This window comes from Trachypithecus francoisi, unplaced genomic scaffold, assembly GCF_009764315.1.
Source record: "Trachypithecus francoisi isolate TF-2019V2 unplaced genomic scaffold, Tfra_2.0 Lachesis_group7, whole genome shotgun sequence".
Classification (NCBI taxonomy): domain Eukaryota; kingdom Metazoa; phylum Chordata; class Mammalia; order Primates; family Cercopithecidae; genus Trachypithecus; species Trachypithecus francoisi.
Genome location: NW_022681472.1, coordinates 42,063,044 through 42,084,938, shown reverse-complemented (window position 1 = coordinate 42,084,938; position 21,895 = coordinate 42,063,044). Strand labels below are relative to the sequence as shown.

General features: G+C 35.6%; 1 protein-coding gene and 1 pseudogene across 2 annotated transcripts in view; both read left to right on the top strand.

The window, feature by feature from the left end:
- RMDN1 (regulator of microtubule dynamics 1) overlaps positions 1-20,229 on the top strand; it is a 37,258-nt gene extending 17,029 nt beyond the window's left edge. The window contains exons 3-11 of one of the 2 annotated variants that reach the window (XM_033202764.1): positions 3,963-4,050; positions 5,949-6,108; positions 7,623-7,712; positions 12,229-12,284; positions 13,532-13,619; positions 15,247-15,277; positions 17,635-17,768; positions 18,217-18,285; positions 20,086-20,229. In XM_033202764.1, the coding sequence (XP_033058655.1) occupies positions 3,963-4,050; positions 5,949-6,108; positions 7,623-7,712; positions 12,229-12,284; positions 13,532-13,619; positions 15,247-15,277; positions 17,635-17,768; positions 18,217-18,267 (698 nt within the window). In that variant the 3' untranslated portion in view covers positions 18,268-18,285; positions 20,086-20,229. Of the gene's footprint in view, positions 1-3,962; positions 4,051-5,948; positions 6,109-7,622; positions 7,713-12,228; positions 12,285-13,531; positions 13,620-15,246; positions 15,278-17,634; positions 17,769-18,216; positions 19,909-20,085 lie in introns of those variants that run through there. The other variant, XM_033202763.1, reaches the window with a different exon arrangement.
- Positions 8,009-11,037, top strand: LOC117079143 (annotated as a pseudogene).
- Positions 20,230-21,895: the final 1,666 nt, after the last annotated feature.

Below are 21,895 nucleotides of genomic sequence, written 5' to 3'. Positions count from 1 at the left end.
GGATTACAGGCTTGAGCCACCGCGCCCGGCCGTTTTCATATATATTTTCAAAATTCCTCTTTATTGATGAACCTACAGAACTGAGATCAGTGTTCCTTTGTATGTAGTTATTTGTTGTATTTCAGTGCATTTTTGGTTGCACTGTTTCTGGTACTGCTGAGACACAGTATTATTGGTATGAAAGAATTGCCTTAAACTTTGATGATGTTATTGCTACTTAGAGGCTTGAATCTAGATACTCAGATTTTCTACTACTTAAGTCTTATGTAGAGAAATCTCAGGAATATAGCTCTTTATCTTGCCAGAGGAGTATTCTTGTCCTGACACTGCTCACATGGCTAGAGTACAGTCAGCTGGAAAAGTAGAAAATCAAAGTTTACTAACATATATGTAGGAGGTCACATCATTGGCATTTCTTTAAAAAATTCTAATTATTATGATCTTGCACATATCTATTTTAGGTTAAATTTAAGATTTCACTCTACAGTTTTAGGTGAATTAACATCTCATTTCATCTTAGAATACTTGCTTATTAAGTTGAAAATAATTTACTTTAAAAGTTTAGTCTGTTTTATAGAATATGGTCTCTATGCTAGTAACATAACTTAGTTTTAAATATTTTCAAGAAAGTATAAAATAATTAAGTTAGAAAACAACAGATTTGGCCGGGCGCGGTGGCTCAAGCCTGTAATCCTGGCACTTTGGGAGGCCGAGACGGGCGGATCACGAGGTCGGGAGATCGAGACCATCCTGGCTAACATGGTGAAACCCCGTCTCTACTAAAAAATACAAAAAACTAGCCGGGCGAGGTGGCGGGCGCCTGTAGTCCCAGCTACTCAGGAGGCTGAGGCAGGAGAATGGCATAAACCCGGGAGGCGGAGCCAGCAGTGAGCTGAGATCCGGCCACTGCACTCCAGCCTGGGCGACAGAGCGAGACTTCGTCTCCAAAAAAAAAAAAAAGAAAACAACTGATTTGCAGATATGTGGAGTTGTGTACAAGCTCCCACCCGAGTGCCTACGTCAGTCTGTAGTACCATAGGAAGTGTACTTTTTTCTTATAACTTGTACAGTGTATGATTTTAGAAAAATCCTTTTTAGAACTATATATATATATACATATGTATATATATTTAAATATGTAAATTTATAGGCTGGGCGTGGTGGCTCACGCCTGTAATCCCAGCACTTTGGAAGGCCAAGGTGGACAGATCACGAGGTCAGGAAATCAAGACCATCTTGGCCAACATGGTGAAACCCTGTCTCTACTAAAACTACAAAAAATTAGCTGGGACTGGTGGCACACACCTGTAGTCCCAGCTACTTAGGAGGCTGAGGCAGGAGAATCGCTTGAACTCTGGAGACGGAGGTTGCAGTGAGCCGAGATGGCGCCACTGCACTCCAGCCTAGTGACAGAGTGAGACTCTGTCTCAAATAAATAAATATATATATATGTGTATATATATATTTAAAACCATTATATTATAGCTTACAGTATTTTACTATGTAATTAAGAATTTGGAGCTAAGTGATTTGAGAGATTATAAAAGGATGTACACAAAAAATATTATTCACTAAATTTCTCCTTTTTTTTTTTTTTTTAAAGAAATGGCATCTTGGCATCTTGCCATCTTGCCCAAGCTGGTCTCGAACTCCTGGGCTCAAGTGATCCTTCTGCCTCAGCCTCCCAAAGTGTTGGGATTATAGGCGTGAGCTGCCATGCCTGACTGACAATTTCTACATTTTTAATCGCATGAGTAATGTGATTTAGAATTCCTAGATCATGTTAAGGACAGTAATCAGTCTTTTCAGTAAGTCAGAGAATAATCAATGAATAGATTTAAAAGTAACTTTTTTACTTATACATACTATATACACATTCAAATATGCCAGATCAGTATATTTAATTTAATATTAATTTTCTTTCACTGCTGTGACAAGCTCAGTGACTTAACACAAATTTATTATCTTAGTGTTCTGTAGTTCTGTATCTTACAGTACAGAAGCCAAAAATGGTTCTGACTGGCTAAAATCAGCATTGGGAGAGCTGCATTCCAGAGACCCTAGGGAATATTCTCTTCCTTTGCTTTTTTCAGCTTCTGCAGGCTTTCTACATTATTTGGCTGAAGGCGCCTTCCTCCATGTTCAGAACCACCATCAAACCATCATTCTGACCTCGTTTCCTTTGACACTCCTTCTCTGACTTTTGCCTTCCTCTTTCACTTTTAAGGACTCCTATAATTACATTGGGCCTACCTGGATAATCCAGGATAATTTCCTATTTTAAGATTAGCTGATTAGCAACCTTAATTCTATGTGCAGTTCACTGTTGCTGTGTAACCAAACATTCAAACAGATTCCAGGGATTAAGATTGGGGCATATTTGGGGGCCATTATTCTACCTACTGTAAATATCAACTACAGAATAAAGACTACTACTTATCCTTTGGATTGTTAAAACACAAACTTTGTGATTCAGCCACTTATTAGACAAAAATATAGAATAGAATGGAAGCAAAATTTTAAAAATTAACCAGCCATATGAATATTATTAAACTTTATAGCACCTAATCAGAATGAAGTGGGATTACTGAAAAAAAAATCTTTTTTTAATTTTAGGGTTTTTTCCTGCTATTGTCATTTAATTTCTTAACTAGTATAATTATTACATTATGATGTTAAAAAATACATGATTGCATCACAAGTTTCATGGTTTTTTTCTGTTTGCTAATATTTTAAAAACTTAAGAACTCACCCCCCACCCTTTTTTTTTTTTTTTTTTTTTGAGACAGAGTCTCGCTCTATTGCCCAGGCTGTAGTGCAGTGGCGCGATCTTGGCCCACTGCAACCTCTTCTTCCTGGGTTCAAGTGATTCTTCTGCCTCAGCCTCCCAAGTAGCTGGGATTACAGGCGCATGCCATCACGCCCAGCTAATTTTTATATTTTTAGTAGAGACGGAGTTTCATCATGTTGGCCAGGCTGGTCTCAAACTCCTGACCTGGTGGTCCTCCCACCTCACCCTCCCAAAGTGCTAGGATTACAGGTGTGAGCCACCACGCCAGGCCAAGAAACCCTTTTAACTACAAGTATACCATGATTGATTAAAGTATACCAAGTGTATACACATTGGAATGTTGGCTTAGGACTAAGTAGTACAGTACCCTTATAGAAGACAAAATTAAATGTACATGTTTCTGAGTAATAATTGGAATTTCCTGAAATTCAGACTGTTTTTTCATTAAGTAGACAGTTTTCTTAGGGCACTACACTGTCGATAATGTTTATGTATTTTGTAGTCATATATAAATTAGTTTTAAGAGTTAGTCAGAGCATAGTGTCAATAAGTTCCAGGTTCAGTGTGTAATTAGCGTCATCTAAATTTCTGATGACAGCTCTCTTTGAACATGTGTATAAAGAGAATCTATTAAAACAGTGTAGTTTGATTCATGCACATTACTAACATTCAGTGCTGCAAGTAGATGACTTTTATTTTCTACAATGGATGGTACTTGACAGCAGCAACAACAAAGACTGTGTAGAGCAAGCTTGTCCAACCTGCGGCCCATAGGCCACATGGAGCCCAGGACAGCTTTGAATCTGGCCCAACACAGATAAGTAAACTTTCTTAAAATATTATGAGAGTTTTTGGAATTTTTTTTAGCTCATCAGCTATCGTTACTGTTATATTTATTGTTAGTGTTTCATATTTAGTCAGTACCAGAATAAGTTTTCTAATTTTTTTATTTCCCATGATTTCAATAAATCATTTTTTATGATAGCATTATGCTTATTGCTACTTTGTTTCCATCTAGCTTCTTCATAATTTCTACTCTTTCACTATAGGTCATTTCTGTATCTAATTTCATTTGCTTATATATAAAAGTGTTTATGTTTCTTTGAATTATTGTCATCTGACTTGGGAAGACATATTTTACTGTGTCTTTTTTCCTTTATAATCTTTGAAGTTGAAGAAATACTTGAACAAGCAGACTACCTGTATGAAAGCGGAGAAACAGAAAAACTTTATCAGTTGCTAACCCAATACAAGGAAAGGTAAGCAATGTAGGATAGGCCTAGGCTTGTGGTTTCCTTAAAATTTTTATTTAACAATTAAAATGACCCTTAGTGCTTGAGGTTTTAAAAATTGATTATTGTAGTTTTTACTTCAAAATATTTCTTGTTTAATTTATAATATACTATTTGTTTCTTACGTTAAATGCTGCATGTATCTCATTGATTTGAAAAGGTGTTACTACTTACTCTAGTGGAACGTTGATTTTTCCATTTTGCTTTAGATCGTACAGCATAGTTACTGAATATATGTTTATCCGTTCTAGCCATATTGTATATTTCTCATTCCTTTTAAAGTAATTATTTATTAATATAGATTAAATGAATTCACTGAGATTTAGGATATTGTATGCCACCATTGAATGGTAACCGCGTATTACTTTAGAAGGATAGTCAGAGAAATCAAAAATACCCCCTTTTTCTATTTTTAGTATTAGATTGTAGGTTTAGTGTAGAATATCAGTGTGTACTCATTTTTGGGAGGAGTGTAGAGTGAGAGAAAGACTCAACCCTATAAAGTAAATCATATGGCTAAATAGCATTTCTAGATAACTAATTTACTCATCTCCTAAACTAAAAATATTGAGTCCTTTTCATCTACCTTTTTGAGATTTTCAAAACCAGTTTTCTCCCCAGGACCCACCAAATTTACTTTCCTAGATATCTACAGAATTGATCTTTTCTTCTCCATTCTCCCCTCAGTAATTCAAGGTGGCTGGTTTGTCATTTTATTGTCATGTCATTGATAGCTTGAAAAATAAGCTGTAAGATAGTTACTCCATATTCGTTGAATAATAACTATCTTAACTAAAGGAACCTTTAGTTTCAAATTTTTATTTTTGGTTAAAAAAATATAAAGTGAGGATTAAAGGCAAACATTTAATAAAAAGGAATTTATTTTATTTTATTTTTTTGAGATGGAGTTTCGATCTTGTTGTCCAAGGTGGAGTGCAATGGCGCAATCTTGGCTCACTGCAACCTCTACCTCCCAGGTTCAAGCGATTCTCCTGCCTCAGCCTCCCAAGTAGCTGGGATTACAGGCATGCACCACCATGACTGGCTAATTTTGTATTTTTAGTGGAGACGGGGTTTCTCCATGTTGGTCACGCTGGTTTTGAACTCCCGACCTCAGGTGATCTGCCTGCCTCGGCTTCCCAAAGTGCTGGGATTACAGGCGTGAGCCACTGTGCCTGGCTGGAATTTAATTTTTACAATTATTTCTGTCAGTTGTGATGGTTAATAATTTATTAACCATTTCTTATATCACTATATGGAAATGGCAGTTCTTCAAAGAATCCAGTTCTCTTACTTGAAGTAACCCATGCATCATGGCATAGTATTCAAACATAGGATTATATTTTGAGATCACATTATATTCAACCCTTCATTCATTAGCAAATAACTGTCAAAAACTATTGTGTGTCAGGTGCTATATTTGAGACTAGGGATTCAGCAGTTTTGTATTTTTAGAACATGACCCTGTCTATAAAATTTACGTATTTTATGATACTGTATGAACTACTGAGTGAGCTATTTGAAACACAGTGCTAGTGAGGCCAAGCCTCAAGTTAATATGTTGAGTTTTGTAGGGCAGATGTTTAGAGAATTTTAATACAAAGATATTTTTGAAAGAAGTCAGTGTTTTAGATACTAGAGGTAAGTTAATATTTATGAATATTAGACATTTTTATAGGAAATTTTAGCAAATAAAGGTTTTGTATTAACGAAAATAACAAATTTAGCATTATTAATAATGGCTTTTGATACCATGTTGCTAGCTTCCTAAGCTGAAAGACCATAATGTATTCATTAGTAATGTAACCCTTAACAATTTTGAAATGTGAGCTAAAATGGTTGTTTTATATTTTATTTCAAATTAGTGAAGATGCAGAGTTACTGTGGCGTTTGGCACGGGCATCACGTGATGTTGCTCAGCTTAGCAGAACCTCAGAAGAGGAGAAAAAGCTATTGGTGTATGAAGCCCTAGAGTATGCAAAAAGAGCACTAGAGAAAAATGAATCACATTTTGCAGCGCATAAGGTGAGTTGCTTAACTGAGCTATTACCATGTACTGAGAGGTACATTTTCTATATTTTTCTGTTATCCCTAATTTACATTGGAAGAACAGTTTCTCTATTTTAAGTTTTTTTCTTTTTATTCAATCTTATATCTTAAGGATAATTTCTCTATTTTAAAGAAGTAGGGAAGATAGTTATTTTTATGTTTTTCAAAAAGAAGTCTTTGTTTTCGTAAACATTTGGTCTAACTTCATGTGTATTTGATAAATTACTTTTGTGAATGCTTATTTTTAAGCAGAAGTTTAGTAATTTCATGAATTACCTATATCTATATACTTAGTAGTATAAGCGCTTCACAAATATTTTCTCATTTTCCTCACGTTATATTTCTGTTTTATTTAGAGGTAGGAATATAACAGCTAGACAACTGAGACCTAGAATGACTTTCACATGTAACTCAGGATTTCTTGTTGGTTCACAACGACGTTTTTCAGTAAATTGTACAGGGAGATGAGGTCATCATTAGCCTTCTGGATTGTTGGACTTCATAGAACCCAAAGGCAGGGTAGAGTTGGACCTTGGGAAAAATTGGCTTGATTGCTCCGAGGCTTCATTAATTGTTTCTCTACTCTGCTGTTACCGGAAAATCTTTTTCATTGCAGACATTTTTTTCTCCTTATCCTAAGTCTTGTGACTTTCCACAACACCTGGGTTTCTGAAGCATGGCCATTTTAGATTCATTTCTTGGGAAAGAAACTCAGGTTGTTTCAGTTTGGGTCTGCTGTCCAACTGTGGCTGTGGAGATAAGGTCACAGTTGACATTGTGGCTGTTCTTACTATAACAATGCAATATGGGAGGAGATGGAACTCCTAGAAAAGAGAATGAGAAAATAAAACATTCAATTACATATTCTTCTAAACTGATACTCAGACCATAAACATGAACCATTATCTCGTTGTGTTGGTAACTTTCTTGGAAAATTCACCACTTTCTACCTTGTATTATAGTTCTCTATAAACATGTCCTATCCCTGAGGTTGTTTTGTTTTGTTTTGTTTTGTTTTGTTTTTTAGACATAGTCTCTCTCTGTTGCCCAGGCTAGAGTACAGTGGTGTGATCTTGGCTCACTGTAGCCTCCATCTTCCGGGTTCAAGTAATTCTTCTGCCTCAGCCTCCCACGTAGCTGGGATTACAGGTGCATGCTACCATGCCCAGCTAATTTTTGTATTTTTAGTAGAGATGGAGTTTCACCATGTTGGCCAGGGTTTCAAACTCCTGACCTCAGATGATCCACTCACCTCAGCCTTCCAAAGTACTGTTACAGGCGTGAGCCACTGCGCCTAACCCTATTCCTGAGTTTCTAGAGGGCCATGTCCACTTTTCTTTATGTATTCCATTGCATTTAATACAGTTTTTATGCTCAATGACTTTTTGTTGGATGAGAATGACTTGAAGAATAAATATTATACAGTTTTACCTTGTATTGAATGAAATATTAAGAATATTATTGTTCTTACACTTTTTTTTAATTTTCAGTGGTATGCAATCTGCCTTAGTGATGTTGGAGATTATGAAGGCATCAAGGCTAAAATTGCAAATGCGTATATTATCAAGGAGCATTTTGAGGTACTGATGAATTATTCAAATTCATGAATTTTAAAAGTCAAATTTTTCTGAATAGGTTTTTGTTTTCATTATCTATTGCTGTATTTCAAACAGTTTGTTATTTCTTTTCTTTTCTTTTTTTTTTTTTTTGAGACGTAGTTTTGCTGTTGTCATCCAGGCTGGAGTGCAGTGGCACTATCTCGACTCACTACAATCTCCGCCTCCTGGGTTCAAGCAATTCTCCTGCCTCAGCCTCCTGAGTAGCTGGGATTACAGGCGGACACTACCACATCTGGCTAATTTTTGTGTTTTTAGTAGAGGCAGGGTTTCACCATTTTGGCCAGGCTGGTCTCGAATTCCTGACCTCAGCTGATCCACCTGCCTTGGCCTTTCACAGTGCTGGTATTACAGGTGTGAGCCACTGCACCCAGCCAAGTTTGTTATTTCTTGCAATTCTGTGGGTTAACTGAGCTCAGTGGCACTTCCACATCGCTTGGTATAGCTGAGGTCATTTAGACAGCTGCAATCACCTGGGCCCGCAGCTGAGACTACAGTGTCCAAGATGGCCTATCACCTATGAGAGTTTCTCCTCACTTGTTTTTTTTTTATCACTTAGTTGTCTAGCACATTATAGCATGGTAGTTGGCTTCCAAGGAGTGTTCCATGGGAAAAGATCCAGTGTGCAAACTTTTAGCAAGCCTCTGCTTGCATCATACTTGGTAATATCCTGTTAATCTAAACAAGTCACAAGGGCAAGCCCAGTTTCTGTGGGAGGGGACCAGTGACACAAATTCCTGAATATGGAAAGTGTGGTCCAATGTAACAGTCTTTAACACAATTGACACACCACTCCTTATAGTAATAATTCTATTTAAGATTGATATCTGTGTGTATTCTATGTGTGTTTTATTAAAAATATTTTCCCCTAAAGTTAATTTATAGTTAGCTGTTAGGTGCTAAGAATTGCATAGAAATCTGTATATTTCTTAACGTGTATGAACTTCATTGTCTCAAAAAAAAAAAAAAACTACCACAAAAAACCAGCATATTTATTGCTCTTTTGAGATTATAGGAAGGAAAAGTGATGGAAACATACATAGGAATAGTGCTGAATTTGCTATTTAAATAGTTTTTCAGAATTTTATGGTTTAGTGTCAATTCTTAGTTTATGTAACAACTAGTGAAAAAGAATGACTGGGAGTCAGGAGACCTAGCTTTTCTTGTTCAGGTATGGATAGTAATATATACCTAATAACTGACATTTTATAATGTAACAATTTACCTGTTTCACAGTTTAAAATCTTTGAAATGAGATTACATGATGTAATCACTGGAACCTTACATTGTAGTTGGCAGTGATATTTTCTTTCTTAGTGGCACATAAACTAATGGTGTCATTTTTGATATTTTAGATTCAGGGAAATACAGTAATTTTCTCAGTGGCATTAGATAGATCACTTAATTTCTCTGTGTCTCAGGATGTAGAAATACATGACGTAACTTCCAAAGTGAATAATGAAGAACTGTAGAAAAAATACAAATGTACACTTTTCTCTTTTTTTAACAAAACAGTGAAGGTTATAGATTATAAAAAACAGTGTTTTATATAAGCTTTCAAATGTACATGTTTATATATATTTTAAATGGCAGTATTTAGTATTTACATATTAAAAGGATCATTTATACTACTTACATTTCAAATTCCATTATATATCCAAAGTGGCAAGGAATTACCATCTTTGGATTCTTTTTGAAAGACCAATGGCAGGAAAGATTGATTATGAAAGAGTTTGCTTGAAAGTACCCCCCGTCAACCCTTCCCTTAAGAAAATTAAACCCTGGCCTGGGCGGCTGCCTCCGCAATGCCAGTGCTTGTTGAGGGGCGGCAAGTGTGGCTGCTGCAGTTTGCCAGGGACCTCGTCCGAGCCCACCTGCTTCTGGAGGAAAGAGCCAGACGTCTCAGAGGTCAGTCTGTTCAACAAGTGGAACCCTAGGGCCTTCTGTATGTTCAGCAAAGAGAGCTCGCAGTGACGTCCCCAAAGGATGGCTCCATCTCCATTCTGGGTTCTGATAATGCCACTACTTGTCACATTGTGGTCATGTGGCACACAGGTAACGGGGCCACCTGCTTGACACATTGTGATGGAACTGACACCAAAGCTGAGGTCCCCTTGATCATGAACTCCATAAAATCCTTTTCCGCCCAAGCTCAATGTGGAAGGCTGGAAGTATACCTCGTGGGAGGCTTCAGTGATGTGGGAGGCAGTTGTCACAAAAACTCACTCATTAACTTCTTAGTGAATCTGACAGGAAAGAAGATGACATTCACTTAGTGGTATTGATTATGTGTGACGGAATTAAGTGACCGGGAAGAAAATGAATACCACTTTCTAATAAAACATGGTATTGCTGTCAACTTGAGACTGCAGAGATTTACAGAGCCGCCTTTCCTTTTTTTTTTGTTTGAGATAGAGTCTTCTCTGTTGGCCAGGCTGGAGTGCAGTGGTGTGATCTCAGCTTACTGCAGCCTCCACTTCCAGAGTTCAAGTGATTCTCCTGCTTCAGCCTCCTGAGTAGCTGGGATTACAGGCGCCCGCTGCGACGCCCATCTAATTTTTGTATTTTTAGTAGAGACAGGGTTTCACCATGTTGGCCAGGCTGGTTCTCAAACTCCTGACCTCAAGTGATCTGCCTGCCTCAGCCTCCCAAAGTGCTGGGATTACAGGCGTAAGCCACTGTGCCCGGCCTACAGAGCCTCCTTTCAAGATCGAGGTCTGGAGGAGCAGCTGCATGCCGCATGAGTTTTAGCAGGAGGACCAAAGATTCGCATTCACAATGCAAAGACAGAACAACTTCGTATAGGACTGTACTCCTGGATGCCATTTCCACATGTGGATTTCTGCTTGCAGCAGGATGACAAGCACATACTAGAGAATCTTTCCACTTGGTGTCTGGCGAAGCCGTCCCACTTTGTTGAACATATTAGATCTACCTTGATAGTTTTGAAAAAAATACTGCTCCAACTAACACACAGTTTCCTGGAAATAAAGCCCTACTCTACAAAAAAAAAAAAAAAAAAAGAAGATGGCTTGTGGGAAAAGATCTCTTCTCCAGGAAGCTAAAAATAGGAATTACCAAAGAAATCAGCACTTTCTGGGCTTGACAGAGACAGACCATTGGTGGGACTGGCAAGAATACAAATTTGGAAACTTATATCCATTGGGTCTTAGGTCTTCTCCTTCTTTCCTCAGTGTTTTTCAAATAACTTTCAAAATAAAACCTTATTTTGGCAAAGGCAAAAAAAAAAAAAAGGAAAATTAAACCCTGATCCCCCCAGGCATCCATTGTGATGAATTAACTTCCTTCCTATGCATCTAGAATGGGACTATAGTATCTCTGTATCATTCTTAGGAAATGGAAAAAATAGTTACTTACACAGTTTTTTGAAGGGCTTAATTTTTAGTGGAATTCCAATTGGGAAAGGTTGCTTAGAGCATAAGTTGCATATAAACATGTTAAAATATTTTTATTTTTTACCACAACCTTATGAGTTAAGTAAGTATATGACTTTTCTATAAAAGAGGAAAAAACTCAGTCGTGGTAACAATGTAGATACTGCAGCCAGTTCAGGGTCATTAAGCTGTGACTTGAATCCTGTCCGTCTGGCTTCAGAGACCATGCTCTTAACCATTACAAATATTTGAAAATGTGTACCTCACACATTACTAAACTGAAAGCAAAAATGTGGGTTTATAGAAAAGCATAAACTAGGAAATCTTAATTTTTTCAAAAACAGTCCTTTTAATATGATGAACATTAATCTGTAAGATTTCTTTAGTGGGTTTCAACAAAATAATGGATAAAAGGAGGAACAGTTTCTTTAAAGGTATTCTGTAGTTTATGTTTCACACTAATTCACATAGTAAATAGAAATTAGGGAGATTCAACATATTTTACATTGCACATAATTATTCTATAAACTGTTTATTTTTCGTTTGGTAAGTACAGATGGGGAAGTTGAACAAAATCTGCATACAAGAAGAGACTTTCTAAAAATAGAAAAGACTTTCTACAATCTACATAGAAGAGACTGTCTAAAACTAGATTTTTCTAAAAAACTAAAATGCATTTTTAGTTCTTCTTTAGGAAATAATGACTTTTATTCAGTATCCATATACAGTTTGCCAAGAAAGTACTTCCTTATTCATTTTTCCTTTAATCTGGAAGAAACTTTAAGAGCTATAGATTATTAATTTGCAAAATCAATTCATTTATGTATTTCATGTTTTTTCTCATCTTGATAGACACTATAAATGTCTGAACCTTACAAAATAGTAACCTTAGTACAAGTCATTAATAGTGTTTTGAAGTGAATTTAATCAAAGAATCAGGATTAATTATTAATATTATAATGGGAGAATTGAAACACACGATTTTTTGTTTTTTTACAAAAATCATGGCTTCTTCAGCAAACACAGTAAAGCACTTATTAGTGTTTAGAAAACAAATACAATTTATTTTTCTCATTTCTTGTTAGAAAGCAATTGAACTGAACCCTAAAGATGCGACTTCAATTCACCTTATGGGTATTTGGTAAGAAAATTTATTTAAATATTTCAGTAGTAAGTATTTAGTGTGATATTATTTTGTAGTATGTGTAAATATCTTTTGCATCTATAAAGGATATTAAATATTTTAAAATATTATCTGACAGAGTTTAGAGTGCTAAATCCATTAACTAGCACTCGTATATGTATTGTTAGAACATACTAAATTTGATTATGATCCTGTTAAACATTGTTATTCAGGTCATTTAGAAACTTGTACAGACTGAAAAGACTGTTCTTATTTACCATGCTAAATGAAATGAGATTAATGTAACTATAGTAAAACAGTAGAATGCCCCAAGAGGGTCTTTGTATCTTCAAAGTATGTCAGATATAGTCTGGATTAATCTGAGGAATGATATAATCTGATTTTCAGTATCTTGTCTATTTTTATGTGATCTTATGTCCACTGTAGATTATTATTGTGCTGGTATGAGGCTTTATCAAAGTGTTCTGTACTGATGGGCCACTCTTTTGAGTATGGTCTGCAGAGCTAAATATTTACTGCCATCTAAGAAGGGTACCAGTGTAAACTGTCCTCTGTCAAACTCTTTTAAAAGAGAAATATATTCTTCAGGATAAAGGACATATTAAGCTAACACTCACTCACTGAGGATTAATGATAATTGAAGGGCAGTCACTAAGTCAGATGCTAGTAAGCAAACCCAAATGAAATAGCAATTTCTGCCTTAAGGGCTTCAGATCCTAGTCAAAGATCTAACACTTTCTTTCCTACTTATTTCTGAAAGTTGTAAAGATATTTGGAGGTTAATCATTTGCTTTGCCCCTTTAAAAATGGATTTAAGTTATTGGTTGCTGTTATTTATACATTTGATGTTTAGCTTTGTCATTTTTCCCGAGTAAGGTTTAACTTCTCTGAGTTTTTCTTCTATAAAAAAATAGGGGAAATTATCCTATCTCATATATAATTGTTATGAACAATAAGTGAGAGAATAATCAGCCCAGTACCTGGCACAATGCACTCAATGGTAGATGTATATTATATTACTGTTATTAGTATGACTGCTTACTATTTATATTTAATCACAAAATACACATCCCAGCTAATGGATCACTATGTCAATCTCTGGATTACCTAACAGATATCATGTAAAGCACAAGTTGTTTAAACATACAGTACAAAATTCCTTTTATAGTATTAAGATGCTTTGTTATCTTTAAGAGAAAAGAAAGTACAATTTGAATGTATAAAATTGTATTATTTCCTTATAGGTGCTATACATTTGCTGAAATGCCTTGGTATCAAAGAAGAATTGCTAAAATGCTGTTTGCAACTCCTCCGAGTTCCACCTATGAGAAGGTAGTATGATGTCCTCTGTTAACTTAGTACCGATTTATTAACCACAGCGCCATTCTACAGTGTTCACACATGTGGAGCTCTGATTCAGTGAGGGACTTGAGCAATTTCTAATGATCCAATTCAACTGTGTTATCACAAGGCTTAAAACTTACTATCCATGACTGGTGAGTGGTTTTCTTTTTCCCCATTAGATGAGTGACTGTTAATTCTGTGGAATACTGTCATTTAAAATGGCTCGTGGCTAAAATCTACCTTCATTTTCTGTTTGAAATCTAAACCATATTGAAGTCACAAAAATAGAACAAGAAATACAGCAACTGTTACCCAGCATGTTTTAGCTGTATTATACACAGTAACAGAAAAGTAAAGCATATGCTTGAGTTGATAAAAGAAGAACACTCATTATAACTTTGATTTTAAAAAGCATATGAAAGGTTCATATTCTGTTATATTTTCAAGGCCTTTGTTTTTCTTGTTAAAAATAAAATTTGAGAGGAATTTCTGGTTAAACTTTGGGTTTATTCATCACAAGCTTTTCAGAGTAAGAAAACAGGCAGTTGAGAAAGCTGTACTTATACTACTTACATTGTAACAAGGAGCTTTTCTTTCTTCTGGGAAGCTATAGTGTAGAAATTGATGTAAAAAATACTTAGTTGTATTCTTTACACACAGTTGAGAAATATTATTAAAATAATGCACTTTGGTGGCATTATTTTATAATACATTATTTTATAATGGCATTATTAAAATAATGCCCATCTGCTGGGCACAGTGGCTCATGCCTGTAATGCCAGCACTTTGGGAGGCTGAGGTTGGTGGATCAGTTGAGCCCAGGAGTTCAAGACCAGCCTGGACAACGTGGCAAAACCTCTAGAAAACAATACAAAAATTAGCCAGGTGTGGTGGCCTGTGCCTCTAGTCCCAGCTACTCAGCTAAGCTGAGGGAGAAGGATCACTTGAGCCTTGGAGGCCAAGACTGCAATAAACAGTGATTGTGCCATAGCATTCCAGCCTGGGTAACAGAGTGAGACCCTATCTTAAAAAAAAAAAAAAAAAAATCATTTTAAGGACAAAAAATATAGTCAGCTCTACTTTATCAAATTAGTTATGTTTCTAAGAAATCAAATGTCATTAGAGAATGCATTACAAAAACAGTAGCTTAAGTAGGACAAAAAGAGTTTCAGACCCACAATAACATTGTATGTAGGAATTTCAATAATAACGGACTCTTAAAAATTCACTAGTACATGTACACCTGAATCAATTCAGCTTTTGATTATATTTCATTTTTACTAGAAATCACTAGTTATTATTTAAGAGAACTGTCAAAATAGCTGAGTTACACATGATAATGTTCTTTCCTTTCTGCACATTATGTTAGTTTGGTACAAGTTCTAAACAGCAACCAAGTTATTACCAGAAGTAGTCCATATATTGTAATCTTAATAATGATTTAAGTGTTACGTTCAGTTTGGGTGTTAACTCTCACTGTTGAAGAAGTGACCATTATTTTAAGATGATTTACTTCCTGACCTTAATATAGGAATAGGTCTTTGAGACAATGCTTTTTTAATATTGTCTGTTTTAATCTTTTTTATTATGTTTGGGCTCTTTGTGTTTTTGACAGGCCTTAGGCTACTTTCACAGGGCAGAACAAGGTAAGGTATTTTTGATTACACATATTAATACAGTAAAATTGTATGAATGCTGGATATATATACTATAATAGCAAATTCTAAAGCAAAGTTATTTATTCTGTTACGCTTATTTTTGTGCTAGATATTGTAAAACAATTTTTAAAGTCTTTATTCAGTAAAGATCACCTGAATGAGAAATAGGCTGCTACTGAACTTAGAGCTGCAGTTCTGGAATGTCCATCTTTTGATGTAATTCAGCCTTCCTTTTTGAGAGGAGTCTCTGACATGGTAATTGTCTTATTCAAGACTGCACATATTGGCCAGATGTGGTGGCTCACACTTGTAATCCCAGCACTTTGGGAAGCCAAGGCAGGAGGATCACTTGAACCCAGGAGTTTGAGACCAGCCTGGGCAACATAGTGACACCTCATCTCTACCAAAAAATAAAAATAAAAACTAGCCAGGTGTGGCAGCACACACCTGTAGTCCCAGCTACTCAGGAGGCTGAGGCAAGAAGGTCACTTGAGCCCAGGAGTTCCAGGCTACAGTGAGCTGTGATTGCACCACTGCACTACAGCCTGGGGGCCACAGAGTGAGACCTGTCTGGGGGGGAAAAGATATATATATGTATATATATATGTATCTCATTAGAGGCATTTCAATGGGAATTCTGCTATTCAGCCAGGCTAGTTCTATTACAGATATTGTGACAAAGAGTTTCAGGTCATGTTTGTTTTGAAAAGTGACTAGTCCTGTGAAACTGTCACCAGGCCATCCTAAATTTATCCTTTTTAATTATTCATACACTAAGTAGGGGAGATAAGAGACATAAGCATATGTTACCAAATAGACCATAAAAGCCATTGAAATATATTCTATAAAACTTAATCAGGAGAAAATTAAGAAGACACCATGTTTATTAAATTTGAGATCCCACACATAATAGACTTGTTCATTTCATGATAATAGTTTTCTACAGAATTTTATCTGAATGTTTTATCTCTGTAATTTATCAATTCTGACTTACATTATTACCTTCTACTAATACCCTTTCATGATCATACTGTTTCATATATCATAAATATGAATCTAGGAATGACTTTTTTTAAAAAGAGATTTAAAAGTTAATTACAAAGTAAAAATATAGGACCTTAGAGACTTAAGGGTTGGGTGTGTTGAGAAAAACATGGTCCTTCCCTCATGGAGCTAAAATAAATCCGTGGTAACTTCATTCTTCAGTGACCTTACCTTATTTCTTTCTGGTCCATATTCAGTTCAGAAGCTCCTCCGATGCCCTTAGTATCTTTTGTTTCTCCAGTGACACTTATCACTCAATACTATGAACACTTACATGTCTAAGGCTGTACAGAGAAGATGGGGACTTTGTCTTTTCTGGCTCACAATTGCACACTCATTACTTGGCACAATGCTTGGCAAATTTGTTCGATGACTGAGTAAATAGATGAATGATTGGATGAATGAATTTAAGAATATATTTAACCGCAGGACAACTTAAGTATATCAACATGGCATCACACAAATCTGCTCAAAGAAGTAAAACAATTTTAGTTAAGGAGCACATGGAATTAATCATTAATTGTATAGAGGAAAAAGTAGGCTTTGAATACAGAGGATCTCAGATTGTTAGGAAACTTTGTGGAGAGTTAAGTTGGTGAGATAATTCTGTGCTTTCATTCATAGGCTTTCTATTTATGCTTTTCTCTCAGCCAAGAATGTTCTTCACTTTTTTTTTTTTTTTTGGTTTGTCATACCATTTCAAAGTTTGTATATCTAGCAAAGCATTCCCTTCATTTTTATATTACATTTAGTTGTGTTCATGTCTCTTTCTCCTTTTCGTTACAAAGTTGAAAAAAGCAGAGCTTTTGTTTCATCCTCTATGCTTAAGTATAGCTGACATCCAGTAAATGTTGATCAAATATATATATGTCATCATCATTATTTCATTCACTTATTCAGCAGATGTACACTGAACGTATGTTGTTTCACACACTGTTGTAGGCACTTGGGGTATCATAGGGAACTAACGAGATTATAAAGAGTATCATTGTCCTCAAATAGCGTACATTCTATCAGGAGCTTCAGTTTCTCATCTATAAAATGGCGATACCCACTTATAAAGTTGTGAAAATCAGAAATGTGTATAATACAGTGCCTAGCACATTTGTAGATGTTCATTAAATGGTAATTATTATTTTATAAATATTTGTTTGAGATATAAACAGTTGAACAAAAGAGAATTTCCATTAGTCTAATCACTTATTGACCAAATTTATTGAAATTTAGACCTCAAAATCAAACCTTTAAAAATAAAAGCAACACTATTTCATCTGAGATCATTTTTTCTTTCCTATGTGCAGTGGATCCAAACTTCTACAGCAAAAACTTACTTCTTTTAGGAAAGACATACTTGAAACTACACAACAAAAAGCTTGCTGCTTTCTGGCTAATGAAAGCCAAGGACTATCCAGCACACACAGAGGAGGATAAACAGGTAAAACATCTCCCATAAAGTAAGGCAGAAAGGTTTTGAGGCACTATTAAGTGGTGAATTAAGAACTTTAAAAGCATAATTTTCTAAATGCATAATATTGTTGAAAACAGGTGTGTTCATTTTAAGCGTAAATTCATTGACATTTATATTTCTATATAGGAAATATTTAGTTACTGTCACCAGATAGATGTTACGGGTTGCCTGCTACAATGCAGAATTATTCCTGTGTGACACACGTGACAAGATGGAGTTAAGATTTCTAGAACATAAAAGTCAAGGGATGTGTACTAAAGTGGAAGAGCTGAGAGTCTCATCGGGTCACTGTCAAGAAATTTTATTGTTATAATGTGTTTGGAAACTCTTAGAAACCCCACTTTATAAACTTAAATTTTACAAGTTAGTCTCTTAGCTCCCCTGTTTACTTATAACATGTATTTTTCCATTTTAGATACAGACAGAAGCTGCTCAGTTGCTTACAAGTTTCAGTGAGAAGAACTGAGAACTTTTCAGAGACGATGTATGAAACAGCTAATAAACATTGCCTTTTCATTTAATTATAAAGTTAATATATGAACTATAACTGTTCTACAGCTTTTAAAATGTTGTGACCATTTAACAGTGTAAATATAACAAATTCTAGGCTTCTTCACAAATAATAAGGTAAAATAAATAATCGCCATAAGAGTGGTAGAAATAAATCTCCATGGCTCAGGCAAAGATTATTTTGCATCTTGGATACCAGCAATGCAAAATGGTATGAGATTTCTAAGGATTGATCACATTGGGATGGGAGATCAAGCAAAGAAAGCTTTGTAGAGGAGGGGAAATGGATCTATAGGGGATATACATGGGGATGGATTTTCAAGTTAGATTGATTCTAAGTTGAGATCTTTGCAGAGAAGATGTGGTGAAAGTGGTTAGGATTTTGTGGTTTCCTGACATAAAGTAGTTAAATGATGTATCTTGGAGCTAACCTGTATAAGGAAAGAATTAAGTCAGCAGACGACTAAAAATTGAGTGGTTTCCTTTTTTATTTTTATTTTTTTGAGACAGTCTCACTCGGTCACCCAGGCTGGCGTGCAGTGGCACAATCTTGGCCCACTGCAGCCTCCGCCTCCCCGGTTCAAGTGATCCTCCTGCCTTAACCTCCTGAGTGGCTGGGATTACAGGGTTGTACCACCACACCCGGCTTTTGTATTTTTGGTAGAGATGGGGTTTTGCCAGGTTGGCTAGGCTGGTCTCAAACTCCTGGCCTCAAGTGATCTGCCCACCTCGGCCTCCCAAAGTGCTGGGATTACAGGTGTGAGCCACCACGCCTGGCCAGTTTCCTCTAAATGTGGTGTATAGTCTCATGGTAGACTGAATTTGTTATCAGACACAAAGCTCTATTCCCTAATGGAATGGAAGGAACACAAAACTTAAGAGTTAAATGGAATACTAAGATGTTTTTATATAGGCAGGACTATGCTACTAACTTGAGGCTGGAGTGCCACCACTGCAAAATCTTTTTAAGTTTTGTAAAAAGGAGCATCATCTTGAATTCACTTAGATAGAGACTGTGTTTAGGTGGGTTTTTCCCAAAGGATTTGGAAATTGTAATGTTACAATGAACTGTATGGATATGTTTATCATGTACATTTTCAAACAAAAAGGAAGACTGAAAGTAGTGATCTTTGTACACCCATCTCAGATTCAATGATTTTGCTATATAGGTTGTGTATCTCTTATCTGAAATACTTGGGACTAGAAGAAGCATTTTGGATTTGGGGTTTTTTTCAAATTTTGGAATATCCGCATACACACAGTAAGACATCTTGGAGATGGGATCTAAGTTTAAACACAAAATTCACTTGTTTCATATATACCTTATGCACATAGCCTGAAGGTAACTTTATATAGTATTATTTTTAATAATTTTGTGTATTGAGACAAAGTTTGCATACATTGAACCATCAGAAAGCAAAAGTGTCACCTCAGCCACTCATGTGGTCAATTTGTGGTTGTTTGATGTCACCATCATTCCTGACTGAATTTATATGCTACCAATAAGCAGTTACTATACTTATTCATGCATAACTACTTAACAGTAAAAAAAAATGACATAATTCGCATAGAAACAAGGACGGCAAAAAAAAAAAAAGACATACCATTGATACAGTGAAAAAATAATGTGGTCAGGGTAGCTAGGCAACAGTAGCATCACCAGAAACCTGTATCAGCTGGTTAAGGGCAGCAACAAACAATGGCAGGCTTTCAGTCTCCCACTTACGATGCTGTGTTTTAAAAGGTTATTGTATACTGTATTTTATTTTTGTAGGTAAGGAGAAACAGAAGCAGTTGAAGGGCCAGAAGTGAGTCTTTTAGGGGTGTGGTGGCATTCTGCTGGATGGCTTTTTAAAATGGGTTTTTTCCTTTAGGGAGACCGAATAAACTGTGTTGTGCACCTGCGTTTTGACTGTGACCTGTTACATGAGGTCAGATGTGGAATTTTCTGCTTGTATCATCATTTTGACACTCAGAAAGCTTTGAATTATGGAGCATGAATTTCATGTTTTAGATTTTTGGATTCAGGGATGTTCCAACTGTATATGTGGAACATATACATCCACCTCCTCTCCCCCACCCATCCCTAGCTCTGACAAGCATTAATCTGTTCTTCATAATTTTGTTATTTCAACAGTGTTATACAAATGGAATCATACAGTGAGACCCTGTGACACTCTTTTTTTCACTCAGCATAATTCCCTTGAGACCTAAGTTCTATCAGTAGTTTGTTCCTTTTTAGAGTTGACTAGTATTTAATTGTATGGGCATACTGTATCAGTGTCTATGTGTGTACAGATACATACATTTCTAAACCTTTTGAAATTAATTGCAAGCATCATAATAGTTCACCCCTAAATGTGTCAGCATGCATTTTCTCAGAATAAAGACATCTTCCTAAACAAACACAAAACCATTATCACAACTGGAGAAGTTAACAATGCTCTAACATCATCTAATATCTACCCATATTCAAATTTTCTCAAACGTCCCCAAGATGTCTCATGCTTCTTAAAATCAGGATCCAAATTGCATTTGATTTGTTGCTAATCTTTCAATCTAGAACAGTTCCCCATTTTTTTCTTCTTGCAACATTGACTTTTTGAATAGGCCAGTTCATTTGTCATTGATTCTGTCGCATTCCAGATTGGCCTAACTGACCATACCTTGAGAACCGCTGTTCCAGTTTATTTCCAGGACTCAAATTAGTTCTATTAGATCTTTGTCTGACTTTCATATTTATCACTTACTGATTTTTCTTTTAGCCTTTTTGTTTCATTTTCTTGGCTCTTTTCATTTATATCTTCCGTATCCTTTATTTTACTTTTGGTTGTATCTCTTCTTCCTTAGATACTTTATAATGGCCTTCATGTCTGATATGTTTGTCTTTTTCTCCAAATTTTTTTCCTGATTTTAGCCAGTCATTCACATCTGCATTTTGTTTGTCCAGTTCTGAGTTTTTAAGTTGCTATTTTGGATTTTTAAAATATCTAATAATTTAATTCATATTAGCATATTGTGTTAAAGTTTATTTTTTTCTCATTTTCAGTTTTCTCTTTAGTGATTTTATTTTTTTTCCCTAGGGATGTAATTTTAAGTTGAGTTACCAGCAATACTGTCATCAAATGGGAGGAAAGGGTCTGGGTTAGTTCAAGAATACTTTCTGCTAAGTTGTTTTTTGTGAGATCAGGTATCATTCAGTAATAAAGCTTTTTATGGAGTGAGGTTTTACCTCCTGATTCCTTATTAGAACTTTAAAAAATATTTTTACTTTCAAATAATTATAGATTCACAAACTAAAAAAAAAAAAAAAAAAAAAAAAAAGTCCTGTGTACCCGTCTCTCAGCCTGTCCCAGTGCTAACATCTCATATAACCTAAAGTACAATAGCAAAACCCAGAAACTGACATTGGTACAGACCACAGACCTTATTTAGATTTTACCACTTTTAAATGCTCTTGTGTGTATAGTTGTATGCAATTCTATCACATGTAGATTTCTGGTAACTGCCACCATAATCAAGATACAGACCTGTTCCATCATCGCAAAGATCCCTAGTGCTGTCCCTTTATAGTCACGCCCATC